Raw genomic sequence first — 15,488 nt, 5'->3', positions numbered from 1 at the left:
ATATCAGGACAATTTTCCTGGAAAATTTATTGAAAAATGAAGTCTAGGATCTTTTCTTGGTCATGACTTTCATGTCCAAGAATTTTTAAATTATTTCTCCTGGATCTGTTTTCCAGGTCAGTTATTTTTTCAATCAGATATTCCCCATTTTCTTCTAGGTTTTCATTCTTTTGGTTTTGTTTTATTGTTTCTTGATTTCTCTTAAAGTCATCAACTTCCCTTGCTTCATTGTATATTTGAAGGAATTATTTTCTTCAGAGAACTTTTGTATCTCCTTTTTCCACCTGGCCAGTTCTGCTTTTTAAGGCATTCTTCTCCTCACTGACCTTTTGGACTGCATTTTTCCATTTTACCCAAGTCTGGTTTTTTTTTTTTTTTTTTTTTAAGATGTAATTTTCTTCAGTATTTTTTGGCAACTCCTTCACCAAACTGCTGACTTGGTTTTCATGATTTTCTTGCATTACTCTCATTGCTTTTCCCAATTTTTCCTCTCTCTCCCTTACTTGATTTTCTAAACCTTTTCTTAGCTCTTCATAGCCTGAAACCAAATCACATTTTTCTTGGAGGCTTTGGATAGAGAAGATTTGACTTGGTTATCTTCTGAGTGTATATTTTGATTCTCCATGGTACCAATGAAATTGTCTATAGTGGGGTTCTGCTTCTAGGGTGGAGGACACACTATCCCAAGCTTTTAAGGGACCCAGTGCTCTCCCAGCCTGTGCTCTGGTCTGTGGATGACTACAAGTACTACCCTCTGCCCTAGAACCGTGAAGAGGGTCCTTGCTCTGCTATGGCAGTTTGGGGCCTCTGCCTGTGACCTAGATCTGAGTATGGGAAAAACTACAGAGTCCTGCCCCAGTGAGAGCAGAAGACTTCTGCAGTCTCTCCCAATCCTATCCATTGGCTGAGTTTTCTGAAAGCAGCTTTCTGGTGGTTCCCTGCCAGGTGAATCCCCAGGCCTTCTTCTCATTCCAGGGACTAGATCTGTGCCAAGGCCTGTGCTGGGCTGGGCTCTGTGCTCACTCTGATGCAGTTTTCTTTCTGCCCTTCCTAATTGTTCTTGGCAATTGTTGGGCTGACAAATTTGGAAACTGTCACTGCTATGGACCCAGGCATCCCCAGAGACCCAGGCACATTGTGGGCTGTTTTTGGCTGACTGGAGCCAGTTTGCTCTGGTGCAGCTGGACTGCACTGCGAGCCCTTCTAAATCTGATGTAATGGGGGAAGCTGGGTGGTACAGTGGATAGAACACCAGTCCTGGAGTCAGGAGGACCTGAATTCAAACCTGGCCTCAGACACTTAATAATTACCTAGTTGTGTGACCTTGGCAAGTCACTCAATCCCATTGCCTTACAAAAAGCAGAAAAAAAACCCAAAAATAAATCTGATGTAATAGACCTTTCCTATGGATCTTCCAAGGTGTCGGGCTGGAAGATTGTTTCACTCAGTCTTTTTGTGGGTTCTGCCACTCTAGAATTTCATTATAATCATTATTTAAAGATATTTGGAGTGATCTGGGGGAGAGTTTATGGAAATTCCTGTCTTTACTCCACCATCTTGGCTCTACCCCTTAACTTTCCTGTTTTCTTGGGTGGATCTGAGTCAGAAGTCATGACATTCATTCTCAAAACCTCAGGCACTCCCAGAGATCAAGAGGGAGATCCTAGGATAAACACCAGTATCCTCAGACATCTGCCCATTAGAAGGAGGCAGGAGTGGGGAGTGGTCAGTACTGGGATAAAAAGGAAGAGCTGCTGGAAGGCAGATTGCCTCAGACCCTCATCTCACTGACACTACTGCTCCTGGAACTCCTGGAACCCTGGAAGACCTTTTTGGCTGAAACCTCCATCTAGGTTCCCTTTTTCCTAGGGTCTGTCTGGTCAGTGGCATCTTCATGAAAACCTCTTACTCCTAATTTGAACTCACCTGAGGTATGAGTTCAGATCTTTCCTCCTTACTCTTCCCTCCCCAACAGTGACATTCCTTCAGGCCCAGGGATTGTCTTCATCACCAGCACATGTGGGTCCCTTGTTGGGAAAGAGGGAGAGTCTGGAAAGTGCTTTGTTGAGTCCCTGAAGGAACCTGCCCAGAGAGAAGCCTTCCAGACCTCACTTAGACCTATTTTTCTTTCTGAATGGGACAGAAGTTAGAGAAGCCTTCCTATATGCCACAGAGAGGAGAATCGTGAGAAGTTTTCAACTGAACTTTAGGGCATTTAGATTCCAGCCCTGTTTCCTCCTGGGTCAAGTTGAACAAATCTCATACAGCCCAAGCCTCTCTAAAATGCTCCTGAGAATTGTATCAGATGATGTGTAAAGGCCTTTCCAGCTCTAATGCTTTCTGACTCTGATTCTCTGCATTGTCCATTTGGGAAAACAGGGAGATCTTTGCTAGACACAATTCATGAGGACTTTTGTGGCTGTGGATTTGCTTTACTGAGGAAGAAATGTGAACCCCTCTTCTTCTATTAATCCTTCTTGTTCTTTGATTTAATTCAATGTCAATCAAAGAGAATCTTGGTAGTAAGATTAAGTCTGTGTATCTCATTCTCCAAACAATTGGGACCTGGAGATTTGTTAGGTTTGGAGGGTTAGAAACAGGAGAAAAGGTACAAAAATAAGTTTTGACTATATAGACCATTTTAAAGAATCAACCATTTTAAAGAAGTTGTGGGGTGTTTTCTATCCCCTAGTGAGATAGTTATCTGGAACCAAGCATCCACATGAGGCTCTGGACCAAGACCCTTAAAGAAAACCAATCTTAGTTTGCAACATTCTGTTGACTTCTTTGGATTGCCTAATTAAATATGGTGTCTCAGGATATTTGGTCACTTGGAGTTATAAAATTCCTTGGAATTTCCACCAGTACCTTAATTTCGAGCTTATAGCTCTAAAACCAATTTTGAGCAGTGCCTAGCATCTCCACAGGATCTCTGTGAAGAATTTTGAGGCTTAAAGTATCACTAATTTCTAAGGTGTTTCTTGACTGACATGCAGTCAAGCTAGAGTGCAAAGAAACAAAGGTCAGTGAATCAGATAGCATACAAGTACTGTAATTTTATATATGTGTAGGAGAGATATTAACATCTCTTTCACACACATACATAAAATAATTGATATATATATATATAAAATAGATAATAATAAATTATAAAATAAATTTATTTGCCAGTCACAGAGGCATGGGTTTTATGGTTATATTCCAGGTTCAAAAAATTTCCTAGTTTTCCTCTATTATGACTATTATTATGAACTGTTAGTAGAATAGAGATTAATTTAAAGTGTCCAACTTTCAATGGAGCCTTAGAAATATTTAAAAGCCCTTTTTTATGTTGCTTTCATAGATCCTTTGCATTTTGTACAAGAATATCCATTATCTCGAGGGGTGGAGCCAAGATGGCAGAGTTAAGGAATGTACTTGCCAAAGCTCTCCCTCAAACCACTCAATCTACCTTTAAAAATGACTCTAATCAAATTTTAGAGTGGCAGAACCCACAAAAAGACTGAGTGAAACAATATTCCAATCCAGGGCAACTTGGAAGATCAGAGGGAAGAGTCTGTTGCTGTAGGGTGAAAGAAGAGTGCAGAGTAGTATATAGGCCATGCTAGAGTAAACAGGACCCAGACATTCAGGAAGTCAAGTGGCTTAGTCAATGGCACCGGTGGTAGTTTCTAGAATTCTTAGTCCAGGAATTTCCAAGGACAACTTGGAAAATTGTTGAAAAACTCTGCCCTACCAGGGTGAGATGGAGCATGGGATGCAATGGGAAATGTATTATTCACAAAGTAACAACAGTGTGAATTCAGGTGTGAATGACTTACCTTTCTAAGCAAATCTGGGAACCACCCTGATGAACTTATGAAAAAGAATATTATCCATTCCAAACAGAGAACTGATGGTATCTTAATACAGATTGAAGCTTACTTTTTTTACTTTATTTTTCTTGAGTTTCTTTGGGGCGGGGTATATTTACTTTTGCAACATTACTATTGTATTTTTCATGATTACACATTTTTAACCTATATCAGATAATGTGCTTTCTCAACGAAGGGGTTTGGGGTGGGAGGAAGGGAGAGAATTCTGGACTAAAATTTTAAAAGTGAATATTGAAACTTATTTTAACATATAACCACAGAAAAGTGAAAAAACATGAAAAAACAATACACAACATTTCTACCTTTCTTCAAGAGCTGATCTAAGGTAGCACAGTGGATAGAGCACTGGTCCTGGAATCTGGAGGACCTGAGTTCAAAACCAGCCTCTGACACTTAATAATTACCTAGCCTATGTGACGTCAGGGCAAAGTCACTTAACCTCATTGTTTTGCAAAGCCTTCCCCATCCCCCCCTCAAAAAAAGAATTGTTCAAAGCAATGACTGAGTCTCCTACATTATATTGACAAGGCTGAATCCTTATCATGAGGGATCCCTTTACTTAAACATGCCTCCTCCCTTCAGAGTCCAGTAACATAAGGGGGCTGATCTAGCGGAGATCCCTTCCAGCTTTACAGTCTTAAGTTGCATATATTAGTGGATGTGCTTGGTGGGGGGAAATGACTCTGAGATCAGAGACCAGGCCTTATATAAACTTTGTATCATCTGTAGTGTTATAACTATGCATGATAAAAATATTCTAAAAATCTTCAGGGACTGGTCTGAACAAAAGAAAGTTTTTATTTGCTTTTCTTGAGAGAAGGGCACACTCCAAGTCTCACAAAGGTAGTGAAGATCAAGGAGCTGCCCCAAATTGACAGCCAAGCAAGATTATATGGCCTAAAGAGATCCCCTCCTCCTCCTCCCTATAGTCCCTCTCTGTGGACTCATTGGTTAGTCTTCAGAGTTACATTTTACTTGTGAAAATCTACACCAGTAACAAAGAAAAGAATGAAAGGTTTTTATAAAATATTACCTCACCATCCAGAAGGTGAGAGTAACCTTCAGGATTATAACTATCTTATTGAAGTAATGTAACTTGTCTTAAGGGTTTTTTTTTTTTGTTTGTTTGCAAGGCAGATGGAGTTAAGTGGCTTACCCAAGGCTACACAGCTAGGTAAGACTGGATTTGAACCCAGGCACTCCTGACTCCAGGGCCAGTGCTTTATCCACTGAGCCACCTACCCGCCCCCTGGAACTTGTCTTAAAATGGAAGGTCTAGGAACAGTCTACTATCATCCCAGTTAATAGAAATATCCTTATCGAGAAAATGGGTAGCATTACAAGTTTCATTTGGAATGCAAGGTCTTTCTTCTAAGAATAATGGTTTGGTTTTTCTTAATATTTCTTAACCCTGAGAGGACTTCACTAGGCATATTAACCCTAAGAAGGTTTTAATGGGAATATTGTACTCATAACAGAGGGTTCTGGGTGCAATAGGGAGTATATAAGTGATTCTTAATTAATGGTTTAATTGATTTGAAAGATCAGGGAGCAGTGATATGTGGAGGCCACAATAATAGAGACCAAAATCACCTTACCTGAATTATGAATACCAGGAAGCCCAAGAATGAGGAAGAAGGGTAGGATGGAACATATGTAGAAAGCTGGCCAGTAATTCCACTTGATCATGGCTGACAGGAACATAACCTGAGAGATCCAAAGAAAAAGTGAAGAATGTTGGCAGTGGAGAGCAGGATAATATAGTCTGAAAATATTTCCTACTGACCCCTAAACCTGGAATCAGAAGTGTTGTCTCAAAGTTTGCACAATGACACATAAAGGGAACAGAACCTGTGGTCCAGCTTGTGTCCATCCCACCTCATCTCCCCTATTCATACAGATCAGGCTGGTCCCCACACACCCCATATCTCTTTTACCCTCCATAGCTCAGCTCACACTATTTTTTCTAATGTTTAATAGCCTTACTCTTCTTTTATACTTAGTCAGATATTTCAGTGAATAACTCAAAGGACACCTGCTCCCTGAAGCCTTGTTACATTCACTACTTGCTCATTCATCACTTATCTCTATATTTCATTTCATGATCTTAATGGCTTATATGGTTTCAATGGTTTTTCTCTATGTAGATAGAGTCTCTTAGCTTCTCTGATCCAGCCCTAACCTCTTCCCTGACCTCTAGTGCCTATTGGGCACTGAATTGCATGTCCATAGACATTAAACACAACATGTCCATCACCATCTTTCCCCCTAAACTTTTCCAGTTTCCTAAACTCTCTATTATTTTTAAGGACAGTACCAGAGTTCAACCTCAGTGTCATTCTCCACTTCTAATTTTCTTTCCCTGCCTTTCCATATCCAATTAATTGTCAGGTCCTGTCCATTCTTATTTAATACCATTCCTCACATTGATCTCCTCTCTTCTAATGCTTCCACTATCCTCATGCAGAACTTTATTGGTGTCCTTGCTTCAGTCTCTCTGCTCTGCAGTCCTCCATTCAGCTCTCAAAATGATCTTCCTATAGTTCATGGGTGAGCATGCCAACCTCTAATTCATTAAAATACAGGGACTACCTATCATATCTACTATCAAACTAAAAAAAACCAAACCTCTTAATGTTGAAAGACCTGCCAATGTTCTCCTATCTTTCTCCTGCCAAGTATGCTGACCCCAGTGACACTGGCTTCCTTGCTGTTCCTCCAGCAATAACTACTATACCTCATCCAGAGCATGTCACTGGCTATCTGACATAGTTTGAATTCTCCCTCTTCATCTCTATATTCTGGTTTCCCTGATCTCCTTAATATCTCAGTTCAAACCTCACTTTCAACTTCTTTCCTCATTTCCTATAATATTTGTGTGTTCTCTCTCAATATCACCTCCAATTTATCCTTCATGTCACTTGTTTTATATAAAGGTCTCCATATTGTCTCTCATTAAACTGTGAGTTCCTGGAGAGCAGAGCTGTGTTTATCTGAGCATATAGTCAGTGCTGAATAAATGCTTCTTTACTTGGCTTGGCCTCTACCCTTGTCATCATCATTATCAATGAGTAGATGGGCTCTGATTGTTTCTCCTCCTTCAGCTCCTCTAAACCGATTAAAAGGACACAGATCTAAAACCTTACAGGCCTAGACAGAGATGACCATTGAGTGATGGATGAGGAATAAAGTTTCCTTTTCTATGGACACCACCTCTGGCTAAAGATTTTTCTAGAAAAGCTGCGACTGGGGCTTCCTAGAGTCTCTGGTTGATTCTTTGGTAGTTGGGGACTTCACTTTACTGAATGATTCAAAAATATGAATTAATCAAATGATAGAAATTAATATCCTGAATAAGTCTATAGAAAATCAGATATATTAGATCTCTTGTGACTACCTGAGTGGGAATATAATGGAAATTATACATGTCACACCTATTTGTGGTATCTTTATATGAATTAACTATGTGCTAGGGCATAAGATTCATACTCTTTTAAGCATATACTTTCCTGACCACAATGGAATAACAATGTCAATTAATGAGTCCTTTAAAAATAGAATTGATCCCAGGATTCCTGAATCCAAGGTTTGTCCTTTGTTTAGTGTGCTGTACTGTCTCCCAAGCTTCCTTTTAGACATGGTGGTTAGAAGCAGCTGATTAATAACTGGCTACACAACTGATAGTTAAAAGATATCAACTGACAGTTTTTTAGCTAAGGAAATCAAAACCGTTTATAGTCATATGAAAAAATGCTCCAAATCAGGTAAATTTGACTGAATCATAATAAATATGAAGGAAAGTGAGGTGATAATCCAGGATGGAGGGACTGGGGACAGGCTTGAAGGGTGTTAAAAAGATAGAGATATTTGTAATTTATCCTGGAAATACCAGAGAGACATTGATATTTCTTGAGCAACATGTGACATAGTCATTTTTTAGGAAAAAAACACTTTGCCAACTGAGTGGAAGATGTGTAGTAGGACAGGAAGAGATTTGAGACAATGTAAGCAGGGAGAGGTTATGGTAGCTGTTCCAGGAGAAACAATGAAGACAAAATGGGGGGTGGTGGACTATCTGAGTAGAGGGGAGAGGTAGGAAGTAAGAAATGCTTAAGAAAAAGAGGCAGAAACTTTTAGAATTGACAAAAGCTTCAATATATATGGGATGAGACAGGAAGGAGATGAGGGGGACACCAAAGCTGGTGTTCTCCACAATCAGAAAGGAAAACTAACACCAAATTGGAAATCCTGAAAATCAAAAAGGAGATTGATAAAACTGAAAGTAAAAAAAAATCAATAGTTAAAACACTGGGCTTTGGTGGGGGGGGGGAAACCAAAATAATATAGAGAAATTAATTGTTAATTTGATTTTTTTAAAAAAGAAAAAAAACAAATTATTAGATTAAAAAATTAAAAAGCTGAATTCTCACCAATGAAGATTAAATTAAATTTTGGCAATTTTGCCAAGTTGTGTGCCAGTAAATAAAATTATATGCCAATCAAATGTCAATCAGTGAAATGACTGAATATTTACAAAAATATAAATTGTCTGGATTAACAATAGAATTAGAATACTTAAATAATCCCATTTTAGCAAAAGAAATTGAAAAAGTCACCAAGCAACTCCCTAAAAGAAAAAGTCTCCAGGAATTGATGCATGTGAAATTTACAAATTTAAAATAAAAATTTAAATACCAAAAATTTTAGAAATAATAAGAGAGGAGTTTGGGGAAAAAGACAGGTTTGGAGGAAAAGAGAATGTTTTTTAAGCTGAATGAAATGAGATCCCCAATATCTAAGAGACCTACATGACTATGAAAATCACATTAGGGGAACCTATTAATCTAGACAGACTGATTGGAGAACAATACCAGTTTCCTACTTCTTACTTTCTTTTTTCTTTTTTCTTTTCTCAATTATATATAAAACAATTTTTAAAATTTATTTTAAAAATTTTGTGTTTTAAATTCCTTTTCTCCTTTCCCTCTCTATTTCATTGGGAAGGCAAGCAATCTGATATAGGTTATTTATGTGTAATAATACAAAACTTGCTTCCAGGTTAATCATGTTGTGAAAGAATCAGACCAAAAATTAAGAAAAGAAAATGTATGGGGGGGAAGTGGAGCCAAGATGGCAGTGTGAAGGCAGGAATTCCTGGAAATTTGTTCCCCCCAAAACTCCAAAAGCTGTCAAATTATGACTCCAGTCAAAATTTAGAGGGGCAGAACCCATAGAAAGACTGAGTGATACAATTTTCCAGTCCAAGACAACTCTGAAGTTCCTGGGGAAAGGTCTGTTTCACTGAGGGGGGGGGGCAGAGGGTTGGAGAAGGCTGGCAGCTGCAGTGCAGTGCAGCTGGGCAGAGTGCCTAGATCTGTGGGACCCCTGGGTCCATGGCAGAGGCATTGGTTCCCAGACCTCCTGACCAGGATCACCAGGAACAGCTTGAAGGGGTGAGAGAACTCTGCCTTATCAGAGTGAGTGCAGAGCAAGTGCTGGCCTCAGAGCAGCTCCGTGGTGAGAATCTGCAGTGGGAATTGGCAGAGCTACCCAGCACATCCAGTGCTCTCAGCCCACAGATGTTAAAGAGGCTGGGGGACTCAGCTGTTTGCCCACACTCAAATTCAGGTTGCAGTTTGGACTCAGAGGCTCTCATAAGACCTTGGAGGAATTAAGGTCCCCAAAAACCCCCAAAGGCTTGGAAGTGTGGTAAATTAGTCATAGGCTGAGGAAATGAGCAAACAAAAAGAAGAATCTGACCATAGAAAATTATTTTAGCCCCATGGAAGATTAAGAACATGACAAAATTGAAGCTTCTGTGCCCAAAACCTCCAAGAGAAATAGAAAATGGGTTGAGGCTATGGATGAGCTCAAAAAAGACTGAAAAGCAATTAAAGGAGGTAGAGGAAAAATTGGGAGGAGAAATGAGATCAATGAAGATAAATCATGAAAAAGTAAATCAGCAGCTTGATGAAAGAAACACAAAAAATACTGAAGAAAATAATATGTCAAAAACCAGTTTAGGCCAAGTGGAAAAAAACAACACAAAAGGCAAATGAGAAGAAGAAGAATGCCTTAAAAAGCAGAATTGGGCAGCTGGAAAAGGAGATAGAAAAACTCTCTGAAGAAAATAACTTCTTCAAATGCAGAATGGAACTAAAGGAAGCTGATAACTTTGTAAGAACTCAGGAAGAAATTAAACTATTCCACCACCACCCCCCCAAATTAGAAGAAAATATGAAATATCTCATTGGAAAAACAACTGACCTCGAAAACAGATCCAAAATATATAATTTAAAAATTATTGGGCTACTTGAAAGTCATGAACAGGAAAAGAGCCTAGATTTCATTTTCCAAGAAATAATACAGCAAAATTGCTCTGAAATCCTAGAAGCAGAGGGTAAAAATAGAAATTGAGGGAATTCACCAATCACTTCCTGAAAGAGATCGCAAAAGAAAAACTTTGATGAATATTATTGCCAAATTCCAAAACTCCAAGTCAAAGAGAAAAATACTAAAAGCTTCCAGAAACAAACAATTGAACTACCATGACTCCATGGTCAGGATTACACATCCTGGCAGCATCTACAATAAGGGCTTGTAGGGATTGGAATATGATATTCAGGAAGGCAAAAGATATTGGCAAAACTGAACATTGTCTTTCAGGGGAAAAGGACTTTCAATGAAACTGGGAACTTTCAAACTTTTCCACCGAAATAACCAGAACTGAAAAGAAAATTTAGTCTCCAAGTACAGAACTCAGGTGAACCATAGAGAGGGTGAACGAGAAGGGCTGACTATGAGGAACTTAATGATGTTGATATGTTTGTATTTCTCCATGGGAAGATGATATTGATAACTCATATGAACTTTCTCATTTATAAGAGCTGTTAGAAGGAGCATAGGAAGGGGCTGAATATAATGGTATAATATAGTAAAAAGATGGAGTCAATGGGTGATAAATAAAAGTACTGGGAGGAAGAGAAAGGAGAGGAAGAAGGGGCTAAGATATTTCACATGAGTCAAGAAAAAGTTTTTCAGTGGAGTGGAAGGGGGGGAAGGTGAGGGGAAATGTGTGAGACTTCATTCTCATCAGAAATGGCTCAGAGAGGAAATAACATGCACAGTTAATAGGCTATATAAATCTATCTTACCCTAGAGAAAAATAAGAAAGGGATGGAATAAAGGGGAATGGGGGGAAAGGAAGGGGGGGGAATAGGTGATAGAAGAGAGGGAAGATTGTGGGAGAGGGTACTCAGATACAACACACTTTTGAATTGGGACAAGGTGAAAGGATAGAGAGAATAGAATAGAGAGTTCCCAAATACAGCTAGTAATAGTAACTGTGGGAAAAACTTTGAAGCAACTTCTTTGGTGGACTTATGAAAAAGAAGGCAACTCATTCCAGAGACAAGAGTCATTGGAATCTGAACACAGACTGAAATACATTTTTTTCTCTCTTACTGTTCTTCAGGTTTCTCATCAGTTTTTGGGGGAGGGGGATTTATGTTTATTCTCACAAGATTATTGTTATAAGAAAAAATAAATAAACCAAAAAAGAAGAAAAAGAAAAAAAAAAGAAAAAATATGGTTTGATCTGCATTCAGATTCCATCAGTTCTTTATCCGGAGATGGATAACATGTTTCATGTTAGGTTCTTTGGAATTATCTTGGTTCATTTTATTGCTGAAATTAACTAAATTGTTCACAGTCGATCACCATACTATATTGCTGTTACTGTGTACAATGTTCTCTGGTCCTCCTATAGCACAATACTATTCTGTCTCAAGCATATACACAATTTGTTCAGTCATCCCTCAGTTGATAGATAAACCCTCAAGTTCTAATGCTTTGCCACCACAATGAGAGCTGCTATAACTATTTTTGTACAAATAAATTATTTTCCTTTTTAAAAATCTCTTTCCAGGGCAGCTAGGTAGCACAGTGGATAAAGCACTGGCCCTGGAGTTAGGAGGTACCTGAGTTCAAATCTGGTTTTAGACATAATAATTATTACCTAGCTGTGTGACCTTGGACAAAGTCACTTAACCCCACTGACTTGCAACCCCCCCCCCCAAAAAATACGCAGCCCTCTTGGCTATAATCCTGGTAATGGTATTGTTTGTTCAATGGGTGTACATGATTTTATAGACCTTTGGGCAAAGTTGCAAATTTTTCCTCAGAATGGTTGAATCAGTATATAACCTCACCAACAATGCATTAGTTTCTCAATTTTTCGATATCCTTTCCAACATTTGTCATTTTTCTTTCCTGTCATATTGGTCAATCTGATGAGTGGGGTGGTATCTCAGAGATATTTTAATTTGTATTTCTCTTTTTAAAAAAATTTTTTTTATGTATTTAAGACAATGGGGTTAGGTGACTTGCCCAAGGTCACACAGCTAGGCAATTATTAAGTACCTGAGGCTGCATTTGAACTTAGGTTCTCCTGATTCCAGAGCAGGTGCTCTATCTACTGTGTTACCTAGCTGCCCCCAATTATATTTCTCTAATCAGAAAGAACGTAGAACATTTTTTGATATGACTACAAATAGCTTTGATTACTTTTCTGAAAACAAACTATTCATATCCTTTGATCATTTAACAATTAAGGAATGGGTCTTATTTTTATAAATTTGTCTCAGTTCTCTATATAGTTGAGAAATGAGGTTTTTATCAGAGAAACTTACTTTAAATTTTGTTCACTGTATTTCTCCCCATCCTATTTTTCTCCCTGTTTGTTCTGCTCTCTCTACTCTCACCCTGTCAAGGCTCAAGTGTTTGACTTTTTTCTTTTCCCTCTTCTAATCTATCCTCCCTTCTATCAGCACAATCCCCCCCCCCCCTTCTCTTCTAGCTCAACCACCCTTTAGGGTCTAGCTTTTTTGAAAGCTGATAGATTTTTAAACTCAATTGAGTATATATATTAATCCCTCTTTGAGCCAATTCTGATGAGAGTAAGATTCATCAGTTACTATTTCTAGTCCATCTTAGGTTTATGGGGTTGATGATGACTGCTACTTCTAAAGGTAAAAGAGGTGGGACAGTAGAGAGAGCCCTAGGTCTGGAGTTAGGATAAACTGAGTTCTGATGCAGTCTTAGATATTTACTAGCTTTGTGACCCTGGGCACCTCATTTAACCACTGCCAGTTTCTTCACCTGTAAAATAAGAGAATAATAGTACCTATCTCCCAGGATTGTTGTTAGGCCCAAAGGAGAGAATATTGATAAAGTCCATAGCACAGTGTCTGAATCCTGGCAGGTAATTAATCAATGATTATTTCCTTTCTACAACTAATGGGATATAATTATGATAGCATTATAATCTCCACTTTACAGTCAGACAGTTTGATGTTCAGACAGGTTTGGTGCAAAAGACACAAAAGGAAGGAAATTCTATGAATCCAGATCCCCTCCTGTCACCATCACCATTCATCCTCTGGCTCAGAGGGATGTAAACTGGCATGCCAATCAATGGGGCATATCTGATATCTAAAAGCCACAATGAGAAGCCAAGATGGTGGAGTAAAGGCAGGGATTCACCTGAACTCTCCCAATTTCCTTCCTAAGACCTTCAAAATAATGTCTTCAAATGCATTCTGGAGCAGCAGAACCAACAACAGGACAGAAAGAAACAATTTTCTAGTCCAAGATTATTTAGAAGGTTGGCAGGAAAGGTCTTTACCACTGTTGTTTCACCGTTCACTTTTTCTGCTGTGAGTGGAACACAATCCAGTACAGGTCTTGGAGTGACTTCAATTAGCAACACTGGCAACTGTAGGGCTCTCAGCCCTAAGAAAGTCAGAAAGGATATTATGAGGCACCCTTTATTGGTATAGGATACAGGACTTGGTTGCACTGCCCATAATCAGGTCAGGACAAGGAGCTCACTAGAGTTTGTAGCCTCAGAGAAGTGGAAAATCTGGTCACTGGAAGAGTATATGTCCATGTAGAGAGGTGAGAAAGTTGGGGGGGAGGGATTGGTAGAGGGGTATGTGGATTGGGTTTGGGAGGATGGGGGGAATTCTGGAGGAGTATGTGGATAGAGTGGGGAAATAAGGAAAGAAATAGGGGGATCTTTGGAAGAGTAGGTGAAGTGGGGAATATGAAGGTTGGGGAGGAAGATAAGGGAACAGGGACTGGGTGAAAAGAAACTGAGAAAGAAAATAGTGAGTAAAAATAAGATGGAGGGAAATCCACAAAAAAGGAATTCTAATTTTGATGTTTTTAGGAAGTTCATAGCAGGTTCCTTTGTGTTGGCAAATAACTGGAAATTGAGGGATCCCCATCACTTGTGGAATGGCTGAACAAATTGTGCTGCCGAGTTGTAGTGTAATACTGCTATGCTAACAGAAATGATGAGCTCAATGATTTTAGAAAGGAAGCAAGTAGGTACTGCAGTGAATAGAGAACTGGCTCTGAAGTCAGAAGGACCTGAGTTCTGAGTTCAAATCCAACCTCAGACCCTTGCTACTAGCTGTGTGAACTTGAGTAAAACACTTAACCCCATTGCCTTGCAAAAGAAAAAATAAGAAAATAAATGAAAGTTACTGCAAAGGAAATGATATGAAGGCTGAAGTGAACAGAACCCTAAAGAACATATTATATACAGCAACTGCAATTTTTTAAAAGAATTTAAGTGACTTAAGTCCTTTTGATTATTTTAAAAGCACAAAAAGTAAAGAATATATGAAGAGAGATGCTATCTGTATAAAAAATAAGAACTGATAAATAGAATATATATATGCTAAATATATGTATGCTAAATCTATCTATCTATCTATCTATCTATCTATCTATCTATCTATCTATCTATGTACCCATTCTCAAACACATATAGAAATTAGTGGAATTACTGGATCAGCCCCTCACAAATGCTAGAAATGTAAGGGTAAGGAGAGGATTCAGACTAGGACATCAAACAGACAAATTTATCTATCCGGATGACCATATTCCTCTATTCCCCAGGGAGCTGAACCACTCCTCCACATAGAGACCTCTTCTGGCTCTGTGCCCCTTACCCCCCCCCCCCCCTTTTTGTTTAGGTTTTTGGTGTTAAGTGGCTTGCCCAAGGACACACAGCTAGGTAATTATGAAGTGTCTGAGGCCAAATTTGAACTCAGGTACTCCTGACTCCAGGGCCGGTGCTCTATCCACTGCACTACCTAGCCGCCCCCCCCCCCCCCCCCCTTCTAACTCAACTGCACAGTCAATAATCACAGAAGGGCCAGACAAACACTAGTCCAGGAGCTTGGGCTCACTCTCCACTTGTAAGTTATCTCTGGGCAGTGGCAAAACAGAGACTAATGCAGAGCAGAGATTAATGCAAAGGCTCCCTTCAGACCTCTGAGGGCAGCTGGGGCCTTCCTGTCCTCATCCCGACCCTTCAGGATCTAAAAGTCTCCCTCTCCCCTTTTGACTGTACAAAGGAATCAGCCACATAAACAAGTCCTCTGAATCCTTGGTCTCCACTTGTCCCCTGACCTTCTGCTCTGTCCTAGAATCCCAGAGGAAAAAAGCCCATCTCAGTGACTGGTCCTGCTCAGGTGAAGCAGGGGGAAGACATCACCCTCTTCTGTGCACTTGCCCCCATGACAGATATTCGAGCATGCC

The 15,488-nt window shown here is 39.3% G+C and overlaps 1 protein-coding gene across 1 annotated transcript in view; it reads right to left on the bottom strand.

The window, feature by feature from the left end:
- Positions 1-15,488, bottom strand: part of LOC141507132 (butyrophilin-like protein 2) — a 39,883-nt gene that overhangs the window by 23,026 nt on the left and 1,369 nt on the right. The window contains exon 4 of the mRNA XM_074214539.1: positions 5,474-5,582. Coding sequence (XP_074070640.1) covers positions 5,474-5,582 — 109 coding nt within the window. The remainder of the gene's footprint in view (positions 1-5,473; positions 5,583-15,488) is intronic.

The sequence above is a fragment of the Macrotis lagotis genome, chromosome 1 (genome assembly GCF_037893015.1).
Source record: "Macrotis lagotis isolate mMagLag1 chromosome 1, bilby.v1.9.chrom.fasta, whole genome shotgun sequence".
NCBI classification, from domain to species: domain Eukaryota; kingdom Metazoa; phylum Chordata; class Mammalia; order Peramelemorphia; family Peramelidae; genus Macrotis; species Macrotis lagotis.
The sequence above is the reverse complement of the archived record's forward strand: the minus strand, read 5'-3'. Positions and strand labels throughout refer to the sequence as shown.